Source organism: Carettochelys insculpta, chromosome 1, assembly GCF_033958435.1.
Source record: "Carettochelys insculpta isolate YL-2023 chromosome 1, ASM3395843v1, whole genome shotgun sequence".
NCBI lineage: Eukaryota > Metazoa > Chordata > Testudines > Carettochelyidae > Carettochelys > Carettochelys insculpta.
Window position 1 is genome coordinate 132,442,646 of NC_134137.1, and position 24,929 is coordinate 132,467,574.

The 24,929-nt window shown below is 39.7% G+C and overlaps 1 protein-coding gene across 4 annotated transcripts in view; it reads left to right on the plus strand.

Moving 5' to 3' along the window:
- The window catches only part of GABRG3 (gamma-aminobutyric acid type A receptor subunit gamma3), a 579,476-nt gene that overhangs the window by 536,976 nt on the left and 17,571 nt on the right, over window positions 1–24,929 (plus strand). For all 4 annotated transcript variants that reach the window (XM_074983291.1, XM_074983292.1, XM_074983290.1 and 1 more), the window contains one exon: window positions 15,389–15,541. In XM_074983291.1, coding sequence (XP_074839392.1) covers window positions 15,389–15,541 — 153 coding nt within the window. The remainder of the gene's footprint in view (window positions 1–15,388; window positions 15,542–24,929) is intronic.

The following is a 24,929-nucleotide window of genomic DNA, read 5'->3' on the forward strand; positions in this document are numbered from 1 at the left end:
CAAAGAATTTTGGGGCTCTGCACATTACAGAAATTGAGGCCCTCCCTTTCCCACCATGACACATGGGTGGCTGAGCAAATTTGGAATAAATGGATCAAATTTGAGCAAGCAGCTTTATTTGGTAAACAGGGTCATAGTATTGTGGGGAGTCATTTTGTTTGTTTTTTTTTGTTTGTTTGTTTTTTTGTTTGTTTTTTTTGGTTGGTGGAAGCGGGGTATTCCTGAGATGGTGGACCCTGAAAGTGCACAGCGTGTGTATTATTTTATGCAGGTCTGGGTATTTGATCCTGGTTAATTATACCAGCTGGTGGGTTTTTTTTGTTTTGTTTTTTGTTTTGTTTTTTTTTTTGGTGCAAAGTCAGATTCCTCTGGTGTAAATGATGCAATTCTGTAAATTTCATAGCTGGCTGTGAAATTGGCAATATTCTATTGGAGCCTTCTCTCTTGTTTTCTCCACAAAGTCTGATGATCCTTTGTCCTCTTCTGCGTAATCCAGGGGTCAGCAAGCTTTCAGGGGCAGAGTGCCAAAATTTGACCTTTTCACCTCTACGTATGGTTCCGAGTGCTGGTAATAATTTTGAAGTAACTAAGGGCTTGTCTACACTAGCTCCCTACTTTGAAGGAAGGATGGTAGGTAGCGTCTCAGGAGATTATCAATGAAGTGCTGCACTGCGTATGCAGCACTTCATTAAGCAAATCCCCTGCCACACACCCACTGCAACAACTTCAAAGTGTTAAAGTTCGAAGTGCTGGCTTGTGTCTAGCCGCAGCTAACACACCGGTACTTCGAAGTGCTTGGGCAACATCAAAGTCCCTTTACTCCTCAAAATTCATATATGGTAACCCTATATAACTTACAAGAAGAGAAGAGTAGAATTGCAGTATTTGGATTCAGACAAGGGTTAGGCTGGGGACTAAAGGTAAGTTCAAAGCTCAATAATAGGTGACTCAATCATGGTCAGGCTGTTTATACTACTGAGGAGGGCACTGAACTAACAACAGAAAGGGAGGGAGAAAGGAAAGACAGATGAGTACCCATTTAGCACAAAATTATGCCTCAAAATTAATCAAGGTACTAAGGAAAATGAAAAGATTCTTTTTTAATTGGCTCTACACCAATGCCTGGGTAGTAAACAAAAGGAATTTGAATTACTCTTTTATGAGCATAAATTCTATCTAGATGGCATTTCTGAAACCTGGTGGAAGATTTGCATAATTAGAATATTAAAATAACTGATAACTTACTGTGGAAAGATAGAGTAGGTAAGGGGAGGGGGAACAACACTGTCAAAAATGGCTTTACCTCTTTCTGAGTCACTCACAAGTCAGAAGAAAGCAATCCTCAATATTCATGGATCAACAGACAAAGCAAAATGGTGTACTAGTTGATATGTTCTACAGGTGACCAATTTACACACACACACACACACACACACACACACACACACACACACCAGCTCCTTAAATACTTAACAATAATGTGTAGAATTTAAAAAAAAAATTGTGCTGCCATGAAGGACACATGAGGAACATCTTGTACTGCCAGTACTAAAATAAGAGGAATAATTTTCTGTGCTCGATATCACATTCAGCTTTTTGCCCTCCTACCCAACTTTGAAGGATATAATATAATCTTCTACATGCTGATGCAACTTCTCCCTCTTTCTGCAGAATTTTTCTAAAATGGTACCCATACGTGAAATATCCTTGGAATATCTAAATGTTATAATTAACTTTTCTCTAACTCAAAAAGCGTTGCAGCCAATAAAAGGAAATTCTACAACTTAGACCCCATATTGACATACAAAGAGGAGCTGATCACAGTACTAAAAGTTGGTGATTACTTAATGACAAGTGCTTGTGGCTTCACTATATTTCATATGTCCAAACAGAATAGTCATATGCAGTAACAGATACATTTATTGCCATAAAAGGGCCACTGTTCACAACATTGAAATGATTATTAGGTGGGAGAAATATTTTCAATAGGAAAGTGTGAATGACAGTTAATGAATATTTTCCATTTTACTAAATGCCCCAAAAGTCACAGCCAATAACAGAAAAAAAGGTCGCACTGTTTTTTAAAAAAAAAACAACAACAACAAAAAACTCTTGACTTAGAGTGCAAGCGAAAGCAGCCTGAAAGTTCATAATAACATAACTCATAAGCTTATAATAACATGATCTCTGTTGCGGCAGTTGAGCCTACAAATATATTTGCTTTGTGAGATCAACAAGAACTTTCACTATGTTTATAGAAAAAGGCATAAAAGGGGCATAGAATAGTAATATTAGTCTAACCAAAACATCCTAGACTATAGCAGAGTTTAAAAAAGAACTAGATAAATTCATGTTGAGTAGGTCCATCATGGCTATTAGCCAGGATGGGCAAGGATTGTGTCCATAGCCTCTATTTGCAAGAGGCTGGAAATGGGCAACAGGGAATTGATCACGTGATGATTACCTGTTCTGTTCATTCCCTCTGGGGCACCTGGAATTGGCCCCTGTCAGAAGCCAGGATACTTATGTTCTTATGTTCTTGTGATATGATTCAAGAACTATGTTGAATTTATGCCGGTTCAAACAGGAGATGGAAAGGTGGAAGTTAATGAGCCAGAGTAGGCATGCTGGATATTAGATCTAATAATCAGGGGTTGGACTATTCTGTCAATCAATCTCTTTTGGGGTCCTCAAAAGAAAGAGATTTTTAAGGAAAGAAAAGAAAAAAGGAAACCAGATGGAAAGAATAGACCAAATTTTGCCATCTTGGCTGCATTCTCTAGTGTTTCCTGGAACACCAAGCCTTCATCATGCTGATCCTAAGAGGTATCTTGATCCAAACAGACCAGCAAGAGAGGGATCCATACAACACTGACACCACTACAGTCCCAGATGTATCCCAAATATAACCTGTGATGAACATCTTGGATATCATCCAGTGGAATGTCAGACAAGGGGGTTTTCCTTTCTAGGGTTGGGCTTTAATGACATCAGTGAGAACATCTCCAGCCCACTTAAATAAATGCTTCTCTTCTTCCCCAAAAGGAAAGTTACTACCATCGTAGCTAGCCTGTCAAGCTAGAGACTGTCAAGCAATAAGGAGCTTTTCCTCCTCGCAACTGTCTACAGCTAGAGGGAACCAGTGAACAAGGGATGTTGTTAAAATGAAAGCCTTGTTTAATAATTCACATTTAAACACTTAATCCATTTTCCATTCTTTTCTGTGTCTTTTAAAAATCCATTTCTTCTTTTATTATTGTGTGTTTCCTATGGTGCTAAACAGGCTGAGATCTCTGTAAGCCCACTCCGGACCTTGTTTAACACTGTTTTTAGTTGGTTGTTGAGTGAATTATGTTAATGACTTTGGCCCATGTATTCCATCTAATATAATACAACAGTTCCCAGCACAATATTACGACTGAAAGAGCAGAAACAGGGGAATATTGAATAGAAGAAGAGAAGGGGGTTTATTTTGCCCCTGTATCAGGCTATTGTACAATTGTCACTGGAATATTATGCCCAGTTCTGGTGGCCCCAAACCAGTGAAGATGTTTGTAAATTGGAGAGGGTTCAGAAGAGAGCTGGGAGAATGTTTAACAAAGATGCCTTACAGTGGCAGATCCAAGGAGTTCAATTTGTTTATCCTAACAAAGACCAGAGAAAAAGGTGTCTTCATCATCATCTACATATGGGGATCTGAAATTTGACACTAGATATATAACAAGGAAGGCTGCCTTTTTAAGGAGGGTTGGTAGGGAGTCAGCAGCATTGTTTTAGAGGGAAGCCCACCAGGTAGGCACCAGATAGGTGCTCAGAATCATATGACCCAGTTGGACAACATGAAGTGACTCAGTTAGATGAGTCACAGCTAAGGGATGTAAATAAATACCCGAATATTCTGAGGGTCCTTGGGACCAGGAGAGGGCTGCGAATGTCAAGTTGGCTATGAGAAGGCAAGTAAGCATTGCGGATTCCTTTAGACTGGAAAAGATCTAGATCTGCAGCTTGAGAGCCACATGTGTCTCTTTAAGGACATTTTTGTGTTCCTGGTGCTAAAATTGAAAAGGAAAACGAAACAAAACAAAACAAAACAAAAACCCTCCTGATTATTTTTGACAAACGGTGAAAGTCCTGCAGTAAACATGTATTACATTACAAATCATTGGATGTGTACTGTTCCTTAGAATAGTGGGTTAAAAAAGTTATGGTCTTACATTATTTTTTAAGGACCAACTCATATTCACATGCACTGCAGCTCTTGAATTATTGAGTTTTTTTAAACTAACTTTTAAAAAATGGCTCTTTGTTCTGTTTTGGTTGGCTACCCCTGCTCTAGACCATCTGCAGAAATATGGATAGCCCCAAAAACTAGTCTGGAAACAGGACTGTTATTCAGTGTTCTTTCACATTTCATGTACATATTTGGTGAATAAACAGGACTTTCAGATTAGGGCTACAGACTGAACTGGGCAGGGCCAATTGTTTCTCTCAGACTGGTGATCAGGTTCATCAGACTACAAGAGGGCTCCTTGATTTAGTAGACAAAGGTAGAACAAGATCCAATTGTTGGAAGTTGAAACTAGAGAAATTCCTAGTTGAAATAAGGTGCATTTTTTTAAACTGTGAAGGTAACTAATCATTGAAACACTTTGTCAAGGGTTGTGAATGTATTCTGTGCTATTGAAATTCTTTAAGTTAAATGTGATTTTTTTTCTAAAAGATATGCTCCAGTTCAACCACATCTATTTTACCTGATGCAGTGAGTTTAATTTAGGGAAGTTCTTTGGCCTATGTTATGTTGGTCAGGATGCTTTGGGGATTGAGGTTGGGATTCACATTTGAAATCATCAGAACCTTGTAATATGTTCTCATGAGATTTCTGCCATAGCTGGTGGATGCATTGTGACATCAACTGATTTTTGTAAAATGCACAGTAATCTCATAGTCTCAGCTATTCTCATGGGTTATGTCTATACTACAACGATCTGTTGACAGAACTTACTGTTGGAGAATATATTCCAAGAAAATTTCTGTTGACACATTGTGGCCACACACGTAAGTGGATCACACTGTTGAGAGTGGACAGACTGCCTGGCCCTGCTCTCAACAATATGGCCAACAGGAAGCACAGCAGATAGGACTGCCCAGTGACCCAGAAGCCCTGTCTGTGAAGAGAGCCCCCCCTCCTTCCACCGGTGCCTCCAAACATGGCATTTTTGTCAATAGGGTCTATCGAGTAAGGTGTTCTGCCTCATGAAGGAGAGGCAGAAGGCTGTTGAGAAAAGTGCTGAGGGACAGAACGCATTCTTACTGAGGACAGAGTTTTATCGACAAAACTCTCTAGTGTAGACGTAACTACGAAGTTTCTGCTATTTGGGGAAGACATTTTTTCAGAGATTTTATCTGACATGAAGCTGGAAATAGTAGAATCAGCTGCAAAACTGTTTTCCTGTTGCTGAAAGTTTTCAAGATTTCAAAAAAGTTTTCCTTCTCAGATCAGGATGGAAGAACCAAATTGCAAAAGGTTTCACTAGCTGACAATCCATGAAGGCAGACAGGGTTGTTGAGAATGCTTGGGGTCAATTAAAATACTTCATTTAGATTTTGACCACCTTTTTAATGTTTGACTTAATTTTTGAAATGAAAAGTCAATTTGAATGGGGAAAAACATACCTTTTCACTTAGAAACAGTCAAAATGGGGTATTCTGAATTTTTAATTTTTTTCTAAATGGGAAATTTTTTGAACATGACCCTTGCCTATGTCTTCTGGGTTTGAGTCAGGCCCAACACTATGAAGGTGGGTTTAGGTCCAATTTCTGATATCTGAATTTTTCTGAAATTTAAAGTTACTTAGGTTCCCTTTCTACTCTTAATTATGTAAGTCTAAATGAAATGCTGAATAGTCAAAATGTGGGCACTAAAGCTTCTAAGACAGCATGCCTAACACCATTAAAAACAAATGCTGCTCCAAGCAATGTTGTCAATAGATCTTGTTATTAAAAGTCTTTGTACTATATATATTGCTGGGACACGATCAGTACCATCTAACAGGTAACATTAAACTGTGGCTCTCCAGGCATTATTTGGACATTTATTAACAGTGAAATGAGTTTCAAAAACATTAGCTTAGTGTCTGTTTATTACTCCTGCTGCAATCTGGACTTCATAGAGCATGGAGAATGTTTTGTTCCAAGAGCATTGCAGTGCTCCCAGGCAATAACCCTTGCAATGTTAGACAACCATATAAAAATAATTCATATTTTAGAGACTTGGTGTCCTGCCTATCCTTGCAGACACAGCAATGGCAGATGAAACTTTTAATTTTTCAAGCTAGAGATGATATTGTTAATCTTTTCTTAGGAACAAAAGAGGAACCTAATTTCAATACTTAGTGATATTTTCTGTAGCTGTGTGCCCCTTCCTTTCAGAAGGGGCATGGTAATGAGTGAGGTCAGAAGATGCTAATGAGGTGCTGCCATGAATATGCAGAGCCTTGTTAGCATAAGGGTGGCCACGGTGATTCAAAAGTGTCGTTTTCGAATCATGCGCCACCCAAGTAGATAGGGGCCTTTCGAAAGGACCCCCCAGTCTTTAAAAAATCCTTATTCCTAATACCAAATAGAAATAAAGAGCTTTCGAAGATTGGGAGGTCCTTTCAAAAGGCCCCCATCTACACAGTTAATGCACAATTCAAAAGCAGCACTTTTGAATCGCCATAGTCACCATTATGGTAATGATCCCTGCATATTCATGGAAGCACCTCATTAAACCATCTTCCGACCTCACTCATTACCATGCCCTTTCTGAAAGGAAGGGGCTAGTGTAGACACAGCTTCTGTGAATAAAAAGTAATAGCTTATTCATGATCTACCATATTTGGATACTGATTTGCTCTTTGCTTGATGCAGTAGATGCATTCTAGGTAATAGAAGTTATATGTGTAGCTTTTCCATTGTTCAGTCAGAAATTGAAGTAGACTTGTAATCTTGGACTCAATTTCTGCTTGTGATATTATACATTTTTATTCATGTTGCTTGGCTTGATGGACCTGCATTTTTTGAGAGAACTGCCAATATTATTTGTACCTTGCAACAGTAAAATTAAAAAAAAAAACAATCGATCATTTTTATTAGTTCTGTATTTGGAAGAGTATACAAAATGTTATTTTCTTCACTGAAATGAAAATGTCATTATGGCTAAAGATGGTCTAAAACAATTCTGAGGCTAGCAGTAGTGCTTGGATGAATAGGATGCTACAACTTCACAGGGCCTATTTTGAGGGGAAGCATTATGCTCTGTAAAAATGCTGCAAACAAAGAACACTTAGGTTTCCAGAATAAAACTATCATTATAAAAATCAAAGTCTTTTTAATCACCCAAACAAAGCACTCTAGTAACTCAAGCTCTGTTGTTTTGGAGTTTATATATTTGAGGTTGCCTACTTACATGCAGCTGTGTACACAGATGTTGGTATACCTTTCATATACTCCCAAACAGCTGAAGGGGACTTAATAGAAGTTATATAGTATAGCTGAAGACAGTGTGTACAACCAAATTTCAATTCAACTACATAAATATGTAAGGATAAAATATGTAATGAGTTTTTAGGACATAATAAATACTGGCTTTTAGGTTTTAACACAATTATTTAAACTACCACAAAAGGTAATTTTAAAACCATTTTAATTCATGCATAGGTCACTAATTCTAATAATTTGCCATTATGAATAATTTAGATCTCTAACGTATTTCATAAATGTTTCCAAGCTTCATGCTACCATTCAAAAACATAGGATGAAAATCATTGAAATATGTATTAGTCATCAGATTTTCAAGAGAGACACAGGGTCATTCAACTAAACTTTGACATTGATTGGGCCCTTGAAAATGTTAGTTCTGTTGAAGAAAATGAAAGGTTATTGCTTACAGAAGAACAAATAATGTCAAATGTAAATTGTCTGATGCTGACTCAGCAACTAAACAACAGTTAGCTTCAAGTGGAAATATGTTTCCAAATGTCATACTCCACATATTGTTACATGGGAACAAAATTAAAATGGCAACCATTTAAATCGGAGACAGTTCAGGTATGAGTCATAATTTATGGCCAAATCTTGCTCCTACTCCAGTCAAAGGCAAATCTTCCATTGGCATCAATGAAACCAGGAAATGGTTCTTGATACTCATTATATTAATCACTTTTAATTTACACGTCTTTTTTATTATGTTCTTTAAAACAACCCTAAAAGTTGCTATTATAAAAAACTTGCTTGTTTCCTATTCTCCCCCTCATGTTATAATACACGTCTCTGTATGATTCAAAAAAAGACCTATGAGTTATGTAATATCTACACAATTACTACTACTGTCAGCCATTTTCAATGAGGAAAAACAAAGAAAAATGCACACTCAAAAAGACAGCCATTTCTGTACCGTCCATGACTAGAGCAATTATTAATCTAGATCGAAGTGCACAAAGTAGGGGTGGGCCCCCAGGGGGGGAATGAAACTTCCTAAGGGGATGGCACAGCATGATCTGCTGCTGGGTGTGAGACTCAATCATCTCATTAAAAATATTGAAATGTTACTGTCTTTATGTACAGGTATTTACATTTATATCCCAATTAATAAAGTTTTTACATTCCACACATTTATTTTCTTACATGTTCCAAAAGGGTTTTTTTCATATGACCATAACTGAAATTTCCATCAGTTTGAATTAGGTTACACAGGTTGGGTGGGCCCAGCCTATTACAGCAATGAAAAGTGAGGCCCAACATAAAAAGTTAGCTTACCCCGATCTAGATTGCATGTTTTTAGGCATCATAATCTTTTTGTTGCATTTATATAATTCCTATCACAGTAAGTCCTGGACAATGGTTAAGATCTTAAGCTAAAATTCTATAATACAAAGAGCAGTAAAAGCCACCCCTGGAAATCCATAGGTATGTTTGTTTATCCTACCTTGCATACAGGTTACTTGTCATAATACCTCAGAATTACTACATTCATGTGCTGGAATGCTCGCAGATGTGCCTCTCTGCTCCTGTGTCCGTGTACTTGCATACCATTACCCACACTGGATCAACCCTGTCATCGGAGCTACGTGTAGTAATCTGGGTGTGACATCACTGGATTTTTAAATTGAATGTGAAAGCCATTTCTGTAATCACTATATGAAGTTTGCACCAAATCTTGTGCCAGGTGGGCCAAGTGAGGTGTCTAACAGAGACCCAGGCATCAAATTCACATTGACAGAGCCTTATTGTCTAATCCAGCAGCCAATGGCAGAATGCCACAACAGGCAACCTGATCAGGTGATCCTCCATTGTCTACATGAAAAAAAAGGGTTTCTCCCTCCACATGGCAAGTCTATAAAGATGTCCCTGGTAGTGATCATTTTGTTCTTCAGTTCTCATGAACTAAGCCTGTGTGGACTGGGGGCCCATCCCTCAGAAAATGTATTTTCAGAGACTCTCAAGAATACCGGTCTGTAACATTGCTGTAACCTGTATCAATAGCTTTAATTGATGTATGTAATGTATCACTTTAACAATTTTTCTCTCACACAGTTTTATTTCTTTGTTAATAAACCTTTAGATTTTAGATTCTAAAGGGCGGCACAGCATGCTGTTTGGGGTAAGATCTAAGCATATACTGACCTGGGAATGTGGGTAGACCCTTTGGGACCCGGAAGAATCTGTGTGGATTTGGTGAAATAGATTTTAATAACCTCTCATCTGCGTAAGGAGGATTGCTGTTTTGGGCATTAGGAACTGCTGGAGAATCTGTGGGTTTGCTTTTGTAACTTCTAGCTGCCCAAAGGGACTGACAGAGGGACTTCTGTGGTTGGCTTGGTTTGCCTTACTGAGAGAGGATGGCCTGTAAGTGTCCCAGTTTTAAGCAATCTGCCCAGGGTAGGCTCTCTCAGCTTGGTCCAGAACCCCTCTGAAATATTATACTGAGGAAAACACCTAAGCAGCAGTGTGAACTCAGTCATTATATTTTCTCTAGGCTCTGGGAGCTTTCACCCCAAGGTGGTTGAGATCCATGATGCTGAAAATTAGTGAGACACACAGCGTAACATGTTTTGGAGGAGTCAACATAAAAGACCCCACTAACTCATAGAACATTTTCTTTGATTATCAAAATATTTAGGGAGACAGACATTTATTTACCTGCTTTCACCTTCTCTGCATCTACAAGAAACATTTACCTTGCCCTATTTTTATCATATTTTAAATGAGAGCCTTTTTTCTAGAGTCTTTGTTGCCAGGCTACCTCATTCATCTTTGTGGTCAGTTGATGGTTCTTCCAAAGATAGGTCTTCCTCTCTGTGATGGACAAGAAGGCGCGGTATGGCAAAATAGTTTCAACACAACATAGCGACTAGACAGACAAGTCATCTGGGGAGGTGGCCTGAATAACAGAAAAGAATTCCTCACTTGTTTAGTGATGTCAGCTGGGCTGGCTGTTTTCAGATCAGATTTGTGCATTGCAATCTGAGGTGCTTCTAGTTCAGGGATGCTCCAAGTTATGCAAAATAGAAAGGGCCAGCCCAGTAAAAATTGCTCAGTTTATTAGGACAGCAAAGCAGGATAAGTGGGAGACCCATAAAGGAATGATAAAAGAGGGCTTTGGGACAAACAGCCATCAGACAAGGGAGGGTAGAAAGAAAAAAGAGACATTGGGCACGAGATAGGTTTCAGACTTGGAAGAGAGGTTGAAACTTGGAGGATGGGGAGATTTACCCACCAGCTACTAAGCAGATTTCATGAAATATTAAATGAGTACCCCTTTAAGCTCTCTCTAGCTATGGCCACACAGCAGTTATTTTGCGATAACAGCTGTTATTTTGAAACAACTTAGCAAGCATCTACACTGTGCACACCCTATTTCAAAATAAGTTTGAAATAGTGGGCACATTATTTTGAATTTCATAAACCTCATTGCAGGAGAAATAGCACCTATTTTGAAATAGCTATTTCAAAAACCCTATTTTAGGCATTTTGAAATAGGCGCTCGTAAGACACAAATAGCACTATTTCAAAATAAGCCATAATGGCATCCAATGGCACTATTTTGATATAGGCACTATGTATCTGGTCATGCTATTTGACATAGTTGGGGCTGTTTCAAAATGCATTCTTCTGTGTTGCTGTGTTATGTTTAAATAAGCTGTTTTGGAAGAGCTGTTCTGGAATGGCTTATTTGGAAATAATGCTGATGTCTAGGTGTACCCTCTGAGTCCTATGAGTCACTAATAATATACTCATGGTATGCTGTCAGTCTTCTTTCCAGGAAGGGGATTTTATTCTCGCAATTCACTAATGCCTCAGGTGAACTCTGACTTATTCTCTATTTCAGATGGAGAAGAACAAGAGTTTTGCCTTCTTTCAAATACTAAAAATTCAGTAAGGCAAAAAATAAGTTGGTCCCTGGTATTTTCATATTACACATCACTAAAATCAGTCTTCATTTGATTTTTAGTAAGATAAATGGGATCTCCATCAATTTTAGCCTTTGAGCATAACAATACAATGAGTGAAGATTAGGAGTAAAATAGAATATATGGTTTGATTCACGCTATAAATTACTACGAAATGCATATCGATAGAATGATCTATTTAAAATATTACTTCCAGTTATGTGCTACTCCAAGATTTCAGCTTTAAGGAAGTCGAGGTTTAATGTGATACAAGAAACCTTGTGGCAGTTCACTCAAGTCTTCCCAAGTTTTTAGCAGAAAAAGACAATAAGTTGTTGCTTAGCACTACTCAATAAAACCCCATGGCTGTGTCTACACTACAGCAATCTGTTGGCAGAAGTTTTTGTCAGAAGATATCTTCCAACAAAATTTCTGTCGACGGATTGCACCCAATGTGAAAGTGGATTGTTCTGTGCATCCACTCTGTCAACAGAGAGCATCCAGACTGCCTGCCCGCTCCCTTGACAGAATGGCCAATGTGATGCACAGCAGACAGGGCTGCCTGGTGTCCCAGGCTCCATCTACACTAGAAGCATCTGTCTACCCTAACCCTAACCCGCCCTCCCCTGCCCCCCGCCACACTCATGCATCTGACAAAGCGGGTCTTTGCCCACGAAAGCTTATGCTCCAAAATATCTGTTACTCTATAATGTGCCACAGGACTACGTGTTGTTTCTGTTGACAAAAGGGCCCCCAAAGTGTTTACACACCTTTTTTTGTCAACATTTTTGTTGACAAAATGCATTTTGTATGTAGACCCTCCACGAGTTTTGTCTACAGAACCCAACTTTCGTCTATCAAACTCTCTAGTGTAGACATAACCCCAGACGTAGCCCCAGAAGCCCTGTGTGTTGACAAAGAGTCCCCAAGAGCCTCCACAATGGTTTTTGTTGATAGATTCTGTCAAGAAAGGCATTCTGCCTCCTGGGGAGAAAGGCAGAATGCTGTCAATGGAAATGCCGTGTTCTGTCAATTTATTGTTGATAGAATGCTTTGGGAACATGGATACTCCACAAGTTTTGTTGACACAAGTCTCTAGTGTGGATGTAGCCCAGGTTCTGAATTGGCAGAAAATGGTCCTATTTTCAAATGGTAACCTAAATCTAATAAGGGCCATGTGGGTCACAGACAAGAGTCATCCTGGTTTCATGAGAAATATTGTCTCACAATTTTGATTGCTTTAAAAGATTTATTGCCTCAAGGTATTTTTTTCTCTTGTTATGAAAACCTGCAGTAGATAATTTTGCCTCCAGGAACTTTTAATTATTTCAGTGAACTTGGCTGATTGTTCAGTTAAAATCTTAGGCAAGTTTCCTGAGAAATGATTTAAGTTGTAGATAACTAAAACTATTTTATTAATGTCAAATTGGAGGTCCAGAATGAGATAAGTAGCCTCCACTTCCTCAATTAGTTTATGTTTTTTAAGCCCATTACATCAGTTAAACCCTGAAATCTACTCTATAATCCTGTGTTCCACATTCTATATTTGTTCCTCATCTGGAAATCACATTGATGTCAGTGGGATTTCTATAGAATAAATGTGCCCTATACTGCCATGTCTCGCAAAGCAGAATGAAGAGAAGACTTTATTTATTATTATTATTATTATTATTATTATTATTGATTGTTAATGCCTGCAAGACTTATACCTCTTCCTATGATGTTTCTGTAATCCTTCAGAATAGAAGCTGGGTGATTTAGGTTATTTATGTTCCATATATTTTAAATAATTAGCTTTAAAACTGTTCTGTGTGTAAGTTGACATGCACATGCTATTGCTGTACACACTAACCTAAACCATCAGCTACAAATTTTAGCTAACATGGTACTGATGTAGCTATTCAGTAGGCTGAGTGACAAATTGAGGTTGCTTAAAAGAGATGGTCTCAGCAAAGTTAAAAGAAAATCTAAAATGCAATTGAGGTGCATACAGCTATCTGCAGTAATTTTTCAAAGCCTTGGGCCAGCACACAGTTCGCAGAGCAACACTTAGCATTTACTTAGCAGGAAAGTGCCAACATAAAGGGCATAAGTGCTTTCTGGTTTGTTGTTGTTGTTGTTGTTTTGTTTTTTTAATGGAGAGATGATTTCCTCCCCTGACCTCGACCAACAGTAGCTTTAATAGTCTAAAAACAGCTTTGTTTAAATGCCCCGAGATTCTTCTAACTCTAAAGTAGAAATACACTTCTTTATGCTGGAAAAACAGGATGATGATTATTGTACAAGTTGAACATCTCTAGTCTGGCATCCTCAGGACTTGACTGTTAACAAATTCCCAACAAGAGAATTTTCTGAACCACAGGAGGTAATATTGTCTAGCACATTACCAACGCTTCCACTGCTTAGTTGGCTTTTTGAAGACAATTAAGGGTAAATTAGAGCTAAATAATGGCAATGAACACTGACAGACAGGACTGACGCCTGTAGACAAACTTCATGGGACTGTGTGAAATTTGGTCACAGCCATGATAAGTGGACATCCAGCTAACTAAAATAATGATGAATCATGAATGTTGCTAGATTAGAGAGGTTCAACCACATATCTTCTGCCATGTGATTGGAGAAAGGGTCCAAGCAAGTTTATCAAACTGTATTTGTAGCACTCATAATTAATGAAGGATTTTCAAAGCCATGCAAAGAAAAGAGAAATACAAGCTGAAGTGCTGTATATTAAAAGTGCATCAGTAGCTGTAGGGTTACACTCTTCCCATGACTGAGGGTTATGCATGTGTATCAATAATCTCAGTAGTATGCTTACATCATGTTCTGTTCCCATAGCTCACAGGTCAACAAGAAGATGACACAATCATTTCTAGTTTTGCAAAGAAATCCTTAGGGCATGACAACCTTGGGAGACATATGTTTTGGTATGTGAGGGAGCTAAAGAACTCTCCATAGGATAAGGTGATTTATCTATGTAAATCAGAAAATTTTATGACTTCTCAAAGGCATGACACATATACACTGAAGGTCATAGCACTTTGCAAACTACTTTGCTTATTGTTGTACTTCTTGCTTACTGAACTGTACTTGTGATAACAATATGGATACCACTTTCCTGATGGGTACAATATAAATGCATAGACAGAAAATATCTGCAAGTGTTGGTATTATGTACACTATGAACACAAAAGGGAACTTTTTTTTGCTAACTACAGAGTAACAAATTTGTTATGAAGCAATATTGAAATGTTAACCATTCACGAAAAAAAGAGAAAATGTTCAGGGGCCTAGAGAGAGATGTTCTACTTTGTCATGTTATTGCATGGTAGAAAACATGGTCGGAAGCTAATTAAGGCTTTCCCACATTGCCTTTTCCATCTCTGTGAACAAGTTTTCAGTTTTGGAGGTAAGAAATTGTGTGCTTAATCTTCCAGAAGGACCCCTACCAACTGGGATAGAGCAGTGTTACGATCTGAAGGGTAAATGGTGGAGCCAATCAAATCTGAAGTCAGGTGTTGGGCAAGGAAGGTGCACTGTAGGAGGGAAAGCAGAGAGAAGGTGAAAGGGCCACTGTGAGATTGTGGGAAGATGGCAGTCTACTCACAGTTGACATGGAATCATTCTAGAGTACAGGAAGAAGAGAGGCCCTGGGAAAACCCACTAGTCAAGATCATGTGAGAGGGAGAATCTTGTCTCCCCTCCCTGCTTGTCACCAGCTGTCCAGAAACAGTGACATTTCTATCAAAGGTGGGGCGGGGGGGAAATTCTGAGCGAGAGAGCTTTAATTCAGCTGCATTGTGCCTGAGCTTTTTGCACAGATGTTTTCAGAACACAAGGAAATATTTCATACACTTTGCATTTTGCAAACAATACTTACTCTAAAGATTATCAGCAAGACAAATGAGTAACTGAACTTCATCACAATAGCCTCTATGGTTTCTTTCCTGTTGTTGCAGGCGATTACATAGTCATGACTATATACTTCGATTTAAGTAGAAGAATGGGATACTTCACTATTCAAACATACATACCCTGTATCTTAACCGTTGTGTTATCCTGGGTATCATTCTGGATTAAAAAAGATGCCACGCCAGCAAGAACAGCACTAGGTAAGGTCTTAAGTCATGCTCCTCCTTGTCTGTGTTGCATATAAACCAATATTTTGCTTTACCATTTGAAAATTTCATATGCTTTCCAATTAGAACACCACTGGGCACTAGATTTGTTCTGAACATCATCACTGTCAGTTCCTAAAACCTAAATAAAAATAAACGACTCTGCCACCTGTTTTGTTTGCATCATAGCACAGAATATATGATTGCCTCCCTGACCTTTCTGTAGTTTCTTTAGTAGGATTTATGAATGATAGGCGATAGGCACAATGGACCGTTTTCTTGCTTCCTCCAGCTGCGGTTTCTTACGGTATGTTTATAGGCTGACAAACAGTGATGGAGTGGGAAGGAATTGTTTCCAAATGATTACATTTGGGAGACTAAAGTTAGGTACATAAATACATGTCTTGCTTTTCAGAGGTGCTGGCTGCTCCCTAGCTGAAAATCAGGTCACTCATTTAAGTTCCCAAGTGTAGACTTAGGTGCTTAACTCTTCAGCTATGCTAGAAATAATAAACCAAAATTTCTGAAGCTGCACAAAAGCTGCAGGCTGTGCAAATGTCAAGAACTGAGGGGTGTGTTATAATGGGAGATGAATCATAGGATCATAGAACACTAGGACTGGAAGGGACCTTGAGAGGCCATCGAGTCCAGCCCCCTGCCCCAATGGCAGGACCAAGTACTATCTAAACCATCCCTGATAGACATCTATCTAACCTGTTCTTAAATATCTCCAGTGATGGAGATTCCACAACCTCCCTAGGCAATTTATTCCACTGTTTGACCACCCTGACAGTTAGGAACTTTTTCCTAATGTCCAACCTAAACCTCCCTTGCTGCAGTTTAAGCCCATTGCCTCTTGTTCTGTCCTCAAAGGCCAAGAAGAACAAGATCTCTCCTTCCTACTTATGACTCCCTTTTAGATACCTGAAAACTGCTATCATGTCTCCCCGCAATCTTCTCTTTTACAAACTAAACAAGCCCAATTCTTTCAACCTTTTTTCATAGGTCGCATTCTCTAGACCTTTAATCATTCTTGTCGCTTTTTTCTGGACCCTCTCTAGTTTCTCCACATCTTTTTTGAACTGCGGTGCCCAGAACTGGACACAATACTCCAGATGAGGCCTAACCAGCACAGAGTAGAGCAGAAGAGTGACTTCTTGTGTCTTGTTCACAACACACCTGTTAATGCATCCCAGAATCATGTTTGCTTTTTTTGCAACAGCATCACACTGTTGACTCATATTTAGCTTGTGGTCCGCTCTTACCCCTAGATCCCTTTCTGCTGTAGTTGTTCCTAGACAGTGTCTCCCCATTCTGTATGTGTGAAACTGATTGTTCCTTCCCGACTGGAGCACTTTGTATTTGTCCTTATTAAACTTCATCCTGTTTACCTCAGACCATTTCTCCAATTTATCCAGATCATTTTGAATTATGACCCTATCCTCCAAAGCAGTTGCAACCCCTCCCAACTTGGTATCATCTACAAACTTAATAAGTGTACTTTCTGTGCCAATATCTAAATCATTGATGAAGACATTGAACAGAACTTGTCCTAACACAGACCCCTGCAGAACCCTGTTTGTTATACTTTTCCAGCAGGATTGAGAACCATTAAGAACTACTCTCTGGGTACGGTTATCTAACCAGTTATGCACCCATCTTAGAGTAGCCTCATCTAAATTGTATTTGCCTAGTTTTTTTATAAGAATATCATGAGAGACTGTATCAAATGCTTTCCTAAAGTCTAGGTATACCACATCTACCACTTCTCCCCTATCCACAAGGCTCATTATCCTATCAAAGAAAGCTATCAGATTAGTTTGACAAGATTTATTCTTTACAAACCCATGCTGGCTGTTTCCTATCACCTTACCACCTTCCAAGTGCTTGCAGATGATTTCTTTAATTACCTGTTCCATTATCTTTCCTGGCACTGAAGTTAAGCTGACTGGCCTGTAGTTTCCTGGGTTATTCTTGTTCCCCTTTTTATACACGAGCACTATATTTGCCCTTTTCCAGTCTTCTGGAATCTCTCCTGTCTCCCATGATTTTCCGAAGATGATAGATGAAGGCTCAGATACCTCCTCTGTGAGCTCCTTGAGTATTCTGTGTATACATTAAAGTTGGGGCTACATTATAGGGGGTACGACCCCCTCACAACTATGCAAAGATCATCCCCATCTGCTCATTTTCTGTACTGGAGAAATGTGTTAAAAATGACTTATTGAAATGAAAGTGATCACTGGTCCTTATCTAAATTTCTTTCTATTAGTTATGGTACTAAGATCACACTGGGCAGCTAGACTCCTCAAGGAAGTCCTTGTTCCCACAGTTTGTTCTTTTACAAAGCCTCAAGAGGAAGCCATGCAGTTCAAGAATGCAATATTTATCTGGGTGTCCAGAATGCCTCAGTCCAGCATGATCCTACCTTCCAGCACACAACAGAGGCAGGGCAGTCACCCACCTCCTGACAAATATAGCTTCCAGCTCAAAGCACCCAGCTCACAGATAGTAAAGATGAAATTTTCAAATTTGTTAGAGTGATTTAGGAGCCTAAATATCACTGAAAGTTATTGGACTCCTAAGTCCCTTCAGCACTTTTAAAAATTCTACCAGTGTCTGTTACTCAATGAGGCTTGGGATGTCTATTTCTCTGCTGCTGTGTGGCCATCTATTAAGGTTTGTCAGCATTGGGCTGGAATCATTGTGCAGCACATAAACAAGCAACACTAGCCTCTTAAAATAATGGTCCAACTCATCAGGCTGAATGACAGCAGAAATATATTACTAAAAATATGTCTTAAATATAGGGTTCCCACTAGCTACCACTTTGTTTCAGCACTGAATCCAAACGTCCACTGTTCCTGTTGTAAGTAAACAATCTGTCTTGCCACTGGGTTAAATGAGCCTTTATTCTTAGCGGATGACAGAATGCATCTCTTCCCGTCAATGATGTCTCATTATTATGGAGATGTCCAACAGGAGCAGTAATAGAAAGAGGTCTGGGGCCCCTGCCTTCAGACTGCTGACAGCATATATAAGATAATGAAATGCAAATAATGCAAAAAATATATATATCACTTCCCGTGAGAAAAAAACAAATTCATAAATGTCCCAGCTGCACTCCAGAAATGCACAAATCTTAACAAACTTTTAGATAAATGTGTTCTGGTGCTCTGCTGGCGTATAACACAGTGAATCCTGCTGAGTGCTGCATTGGTAAGCTTTGAATTGAACAGATATATACTATAAATGGCCTTCAGAATCCCAGATATGCATAATTTGAACCCCATTTTCCAGAAACAAGAGGATAGAGTGCTGATTCTTATTTATAGTGTTATGTCTTTACATTGTCCTTCTAGACAGAGAAAGTGAATTTAACATTTACACTTATTTTTAAGGCCATTTTCAACTGCCAATGGAGTGTAAGGCAGCCTTACTGTAAATGAGAATCAGGCCTCGTATGATATTAATGCACTTCTGCTTCCTAACCCACTTCCTTCTTTAGCTTAGGTGTATGAACAATGACTAGGAAAGATTAACCACAGTGCACCAGTGAAAGTGTAAGACCACATTGTGCACTGAAAAAATCACAAATCACCCCTATGGATAATGTTTCACAATGCCTGATTTCCATTATAAAGAAACCAGAAGGGAGAAAAACGTGTCAGGAGCTTTCTGTTACTAGAGACATCTTGCTTGTGTGCTCCCTCTTAGAAAGCTTCCTGTACTTACACTGCAAAGGTCCATTTCCAAATTAGTTAGACAAGAGTGATGTTTAAAATGTTAGTCACACCAATGTATTGTCTTTAAAGATGCCTGAAAATCCACTGGAAGCAATGGGTGAAAGCTAAATTAAAAACTAAGCTAAAGTTTTCCAAACAGTCCAGATGAATGATGTGTCCAGCTCCTTTTGGTAGACAAATTCCAGAGAGATCTATATGGATACACCCTGAGAAATAATTAACCCATCATTTTCTGGGCTAAAAATATAAGCATCAAACAACTGGCAAATAATGCATAAGTGGGACATTTGCCTTGTGCACCATTAGAGCCCAAATGTCTCCCAATTGTCAGTTCACTGTAAATCTGCAGAATAGCCAAATTAGGCTTCATGTCCTTTAGTGCACTTACATAATTTGAACAAATAATTGGCCTGAACTGAAAAGTGGCATAAAGTGTACCTGGTTCTGAAAGTAGTGCAGTGTGCATTTGTGTGTAATACAGCTAACAGCTACTCACTGAAACCATCCTGGTTTTCTAGATCATTAATGCTAATCAGTCAAAATGATTGATAGACTTGGGGTGAGGGCACATTTGCCCCGATGTAACTTTATTACTTAAATGGTGTTATATCAGGGGAAAAATTCACTCCCTGAAACTAATGAGTGATATACTGAGCTACTGGCATTTATGAAATTTATGAGATTTATGAATAAAAGGCTTTATCCCCCTTGGCATAGCTCTCCACAATGAGCTACTCATATACTGAAATAATGGAGCAAGGGATATTTAGTTCAGATGGTAGAAAACAACTGTCGTAATAATCTATCTTACAGCATATTTTATATATATATCGCATACCTGTAATATCGCTCAAGATCTTGAAGCAGTGGTTTATTTAAGGTGAATATCATTATCCCTGCTTTAGAAACTGAGGGACTGAGGAACAGAGAAGTGAAGTTACACTCTGGTTGCATTGTAACAAAGAGGAAGCCGTGCTAGTCTTGCTTACTGTTTTTGGTTCTCTGTGCCTTAAATATTGAGTCTGTTCTGGTCTGGCTATGGTCTGAAGAGGTGGGTCTGTCCCACAAAAGCTCACCTAATAAACCATTTTGCTAGTCTTTAAAGTGCTACTTGACTGCTTTTTCTTTCTGGTTGCATTGACTCAGTGGCAGAGATAAGCAAATAACACAAAAGCCCTGACTCCTGGTTATGTGTTCTAACCACTACACTATGCTGCTTCCCTGGGTAAAAGCCTCATTTTACAGAGCTACAATTTCTCTCTAGTATTTCTGCTTCTCATTAACTAAGAAAATTATTTTCTTCCAAAGCTTCACTCCAGATATGTTGGCAGGAATTTGAAGAGAAGGGAAATTATACTGAGTAAAGACTGTTATGCTTTTCTTGAAATTCAGGGGATTTAATTCAACAGAAGTTTTCACAAAACTGTTTTCTTATATTCAAAAGAAAGCAGTTTATATATATAGTTGGGGTATTAGCACATGCCATTATCTGATACTATTATGGTTTTGTTACTGTACAGCATCTGAAATGGCAAGTGTCAAGAATACAGAAGGCATCAAGCCTGACAATGGCACTTAATAAAAATTCACATCATTTTCCTTTCAATTCCATCTTTCAATCATGTACATTTTAAAATGAATTTACAGCTCAAGAACCAGGCCCAGACTGAAAGGCAGAGCAAATGAAGTCCTTATCTACACACCAGCTACGGCTTGGGCAACAGTAGTTCAATTGTTCCCACAATGCCCTCTCAAATGTGCCATTACCCCGACTGGGGGAGTGGGCCCTTAGATGTTAGGAGGTAATTGAACCTCTCTAACCATGAAATCCAAGAGTCTTCTAAGACTTCCAGATTCAGTGCAGTAATTTTTCTTTACCTAGGGAAGTCCTGGATGCAGCTATTCAATGGTAAACTATTAATGTAATTATTGATCATGATTCACCCAAAGGTAAAACAGTTTTCATCCCATATGAATCCTCTGAGCCATCTTAGTTTGCTGGAAAATCCAATTTGATTTAAAAAAAAAGTTATAGTTAATATTGATGTCATTACAGAAAATGAATTTAAACACATACACGTCTGAATGAGGACATTCACCCTCATCTGTGACATAAAGCTGTGGAAATGGGAGGATTCAGATCTTTGGCAGGTCTTAAAAGTCTGCTGACATATAACTGTCAATTCTGGAAGTTCTTCAAATTTTAGAACATAGTGTAAGATTCTCCCCATTACGTAAGATTCTCCCAGGACTGTGTGCTTTGCCCTTAGGTTGGAGAAGAGAGAAAAAAAGGCAAACCCATCAATCTCTTGTGGCCTCTGCTGAATGGTTAGTGAGTGATTCTAACAGATTCAGAAAGCAGATTGGAGGAGATAGCTGAGGAAGGACTTGGATGAAAGAGGGGAATATGGAGATAGTATGAGCATTACAGGCTTGGTGGCAGAACTCTCAGGGTAGGTCTACACTTACCAGGAGATTGACCCATTCAGGGTTGATTTTCCAGAGTATTTATTTACTTTATTTAGGAGAGGGATAGCTCAGTGGGCTACTTAGAGCATTGGCCTGCACAGTGGTTAGCGCATTGACCCGCTGAACTCAGGGCTATGAGTTTTATCCTTGAGGCTGCCATTTAGGGGGCTAGGGCAAATAAATTAAACAAAAATCTGTCAGGGATGGTGATAGGTCCTGCTCTGAGTGCAGGGGACTCTACTCAATGACTTCTCAAGGTCTTTTCCAGCTCTATGAGATAGGTATATCCTCCCACAATTCCTTTCCTCACACGGCCTCATGACATCCAATCCCAAATCAGGGTGAAAAGATGCTACATACTTTCCTTTGTGGCTTCCCTTCCACATGCCACTGCATCTGCAGCTCTGACCCCGTGCCTGCCCATTCTTATGGTGGTCTTCTATCCAGCTAGGTTCTGGTATTAGTACCCACAACTATAGTATCTGATCATGATGTTGCAACCCCATGTGGTATCTTTGGGGTTTACAGTTTTAAATTAATGATTTATGTATGATATGGTTTACTTCATGGAGAGGACTACCACATTCCTCCATAAGAACAGATATACTGGGTCAGACTAAAAGTTCATCTAGCTCTGCATCCTGTCTTCCAATGGTGGCCAATATCAGATACCCCAGAGGGAATGAACAGAATAAGTAATCACCAAGTGATCCATCCCATTTCCTAGTACCAGCTTCTGAAACACAGGCACCATACCTGCCCATCCTGGTCAACAACCTTTGATGAACTTATCCTTTGTGAACTTGTCTTTTTTAATCTTTTTATAGTCTTAGCTTTCACAACATTTTCTGGCAGAGATTTCCACAGGTTGACTGTGTGTTGTGTGAAGAAATGCATCCTTTTGTTTATTTTAAACCTGCTGCCTACTAATTTCATTGGTGATGCATTGTTCTTGTGTTGCAAGGAGTAAATAACTTTTCCTTATTTACTTTCTCCACACCAGTCATGATTTATAGACCTCTATCATATTGCTCCCTTAGTCATCTCTTTGCCAAGGTGAAAAGTCCCAGTCTTATAAATCTCTCCTTATATGTTAGGTGTTCCATGTCATTAGTCATTTGTGCCTTTTCTCTTTTTTTTTCAATTTTAATATATGTTTTGAGAGGGGGTGAGCACATCCAAACACAGAATTCAAGACGTAGGCATACTGTGGATTGATATAGCAGCAATATGATATTTTATCTTATGTTATTATCTGTCCCTTTTCCAAAGATTCCCAACATTATCTTTGCTTTTTTGACTGCTGCTGCACATGGACTGGATGATTTCAGAGAACTATCCACAATGACTCCAAGATCTCTCTCCTGAGTGGTAACTGCTGATTACTAAAAAGAGACATGAAAAACTATAAGGAGTGATTAAGTCAAATTAGCCAGTTTTTAAGCCCCTCACCCACATCCAATGAAGTCAAACCCTGCCAGGGGAAGTTCAAGCTGGATTCTCCAGAGACTGACAAAGGAAGAACCTTTGGCTAAATATATGAGCTGTAACTCACCTGTGATCATCTTTCTGATCCAGCAAATGGATGGGACCTCCTGTCCCAGGTCTCTACCCCTTCCTCCCACGTTTTGCAGAGGAGTTGGAAGGACGTGGCTGACCAGGTCCCATTAGAGTGACGGGTGACCTCGAGGAAGCTTTTGTGTGTTTGCTTAGGAGGAGCTTTATGTTAATTTGTGTCTGCTGGCAATATGCTAGTCATAGGCCTTGCAGGGAAAGCAACATTCAGGTGCTGGCTTCTTTAGGCAGACTGGCTTGCTGGAGGAATTGTAGAGTAGTTCATGGACCAGTGTAGCTTTCAAACTCCTAATCAGGAGGCAGTAAGATACAATTCTCTACCCAGGAGAAGTGATGTCTGGGAGACAGAAACCTTTGAGTGGGTGCCCTTGAGGGACCGGTAGGTAGGTAGGCATCCTTCAGTCTGCGTAGACTAAGGATCGCGCCCTTTGTAACTCCATTTAAGATCGTCATTTGTGGTGTTGACTGTGACTGTGGAGGCCCACACGAGAGTGAGAGTCCTTGCTACATCTGCTGCATATGTAGTGGGTGTCTGGCAGGTCCTTGCTGTCCTTTCTACGGGCTTGCTTCTCCTCTGCCAGCAGTCTGATCTTCATCTCGCCCTTCTGAAGGCTTTTGTGTAGTTCCTGCTTCCAGCTGCTGAGGTCATCTGCCAGCTCTTCCCAACTATCTGGGTCAATGTCTACCTCTTTGAGGTCCCTCTTACAGATGCCTTTGTAGCGCAACTGGGGGCGTCTGGGAGGTCTTTTGTCAGAGGCTAGCTCGCCGTACAAGATGTCTTTTGGGATCCTTCCATCATTCATCCTGTGGACATGGCCAAGCCGGCAGAGCCGCCACTGCCTGAGGAGGGTGTGCATGGTTGGAATTCCAGCTTGCTCGAGGATGGTGTAGTTGGGCACTCTGTCCTTCCATGATATCCCAAGAATGAGCCTGAGGCAGCGCAAGTGGAAGACATTCAGCCTCTTTCCCTGGCGGGTGTACAAGGTCCAAGACTCGCTGCCATAGAGGAGGGTGCTGAGGATTCAGGCTCTGTAGACTTGCATTTTGGTGTGAGTGTACAGCTTGTTGTTCCACACTCTCTTGCTAAGTCTGAACAGAGTTGTGGCTGCTTTTCCAATCCTCCTGTTCAGCTCAGACTCCAACGACAGGGTGTCAGTGATGGTGGACCCGAGGTAAGTAAACTCGTGGATGACCTCTAGTGTGTAATTGTCAGTGCTGATTGATGGAGGTTCAGCAACGTCCTGACAAAGTAGGTTTGTCTTCTCTAGGCTGATGGTAAACCTGAAGTCCTTGCATGCTTTGGAGAACTGATCCAGCAGTTTTTGAAGCTGGCCTTCTGTGTGAGTCACCACAGCAGCGTCGTCTGTGAACAGCATGTCTCTAATGAGCACTTCCCACGCCTTAGACTTAGCCTTCAGCCCTGCAAGATTAAACAGTTTCCCATCAGATCTTGTGTGCAAAAAGATGCCCTCCGTTGAAGATCCAAAGGCGTGCGTCAGGAGGAGTGCGAAGAAGATCCCGAACAATGTCGGAGCAGGGACGTATCCTTGTTTGACGCCACTCCTGATGCTGAAGGCATCTGATGATGTGCC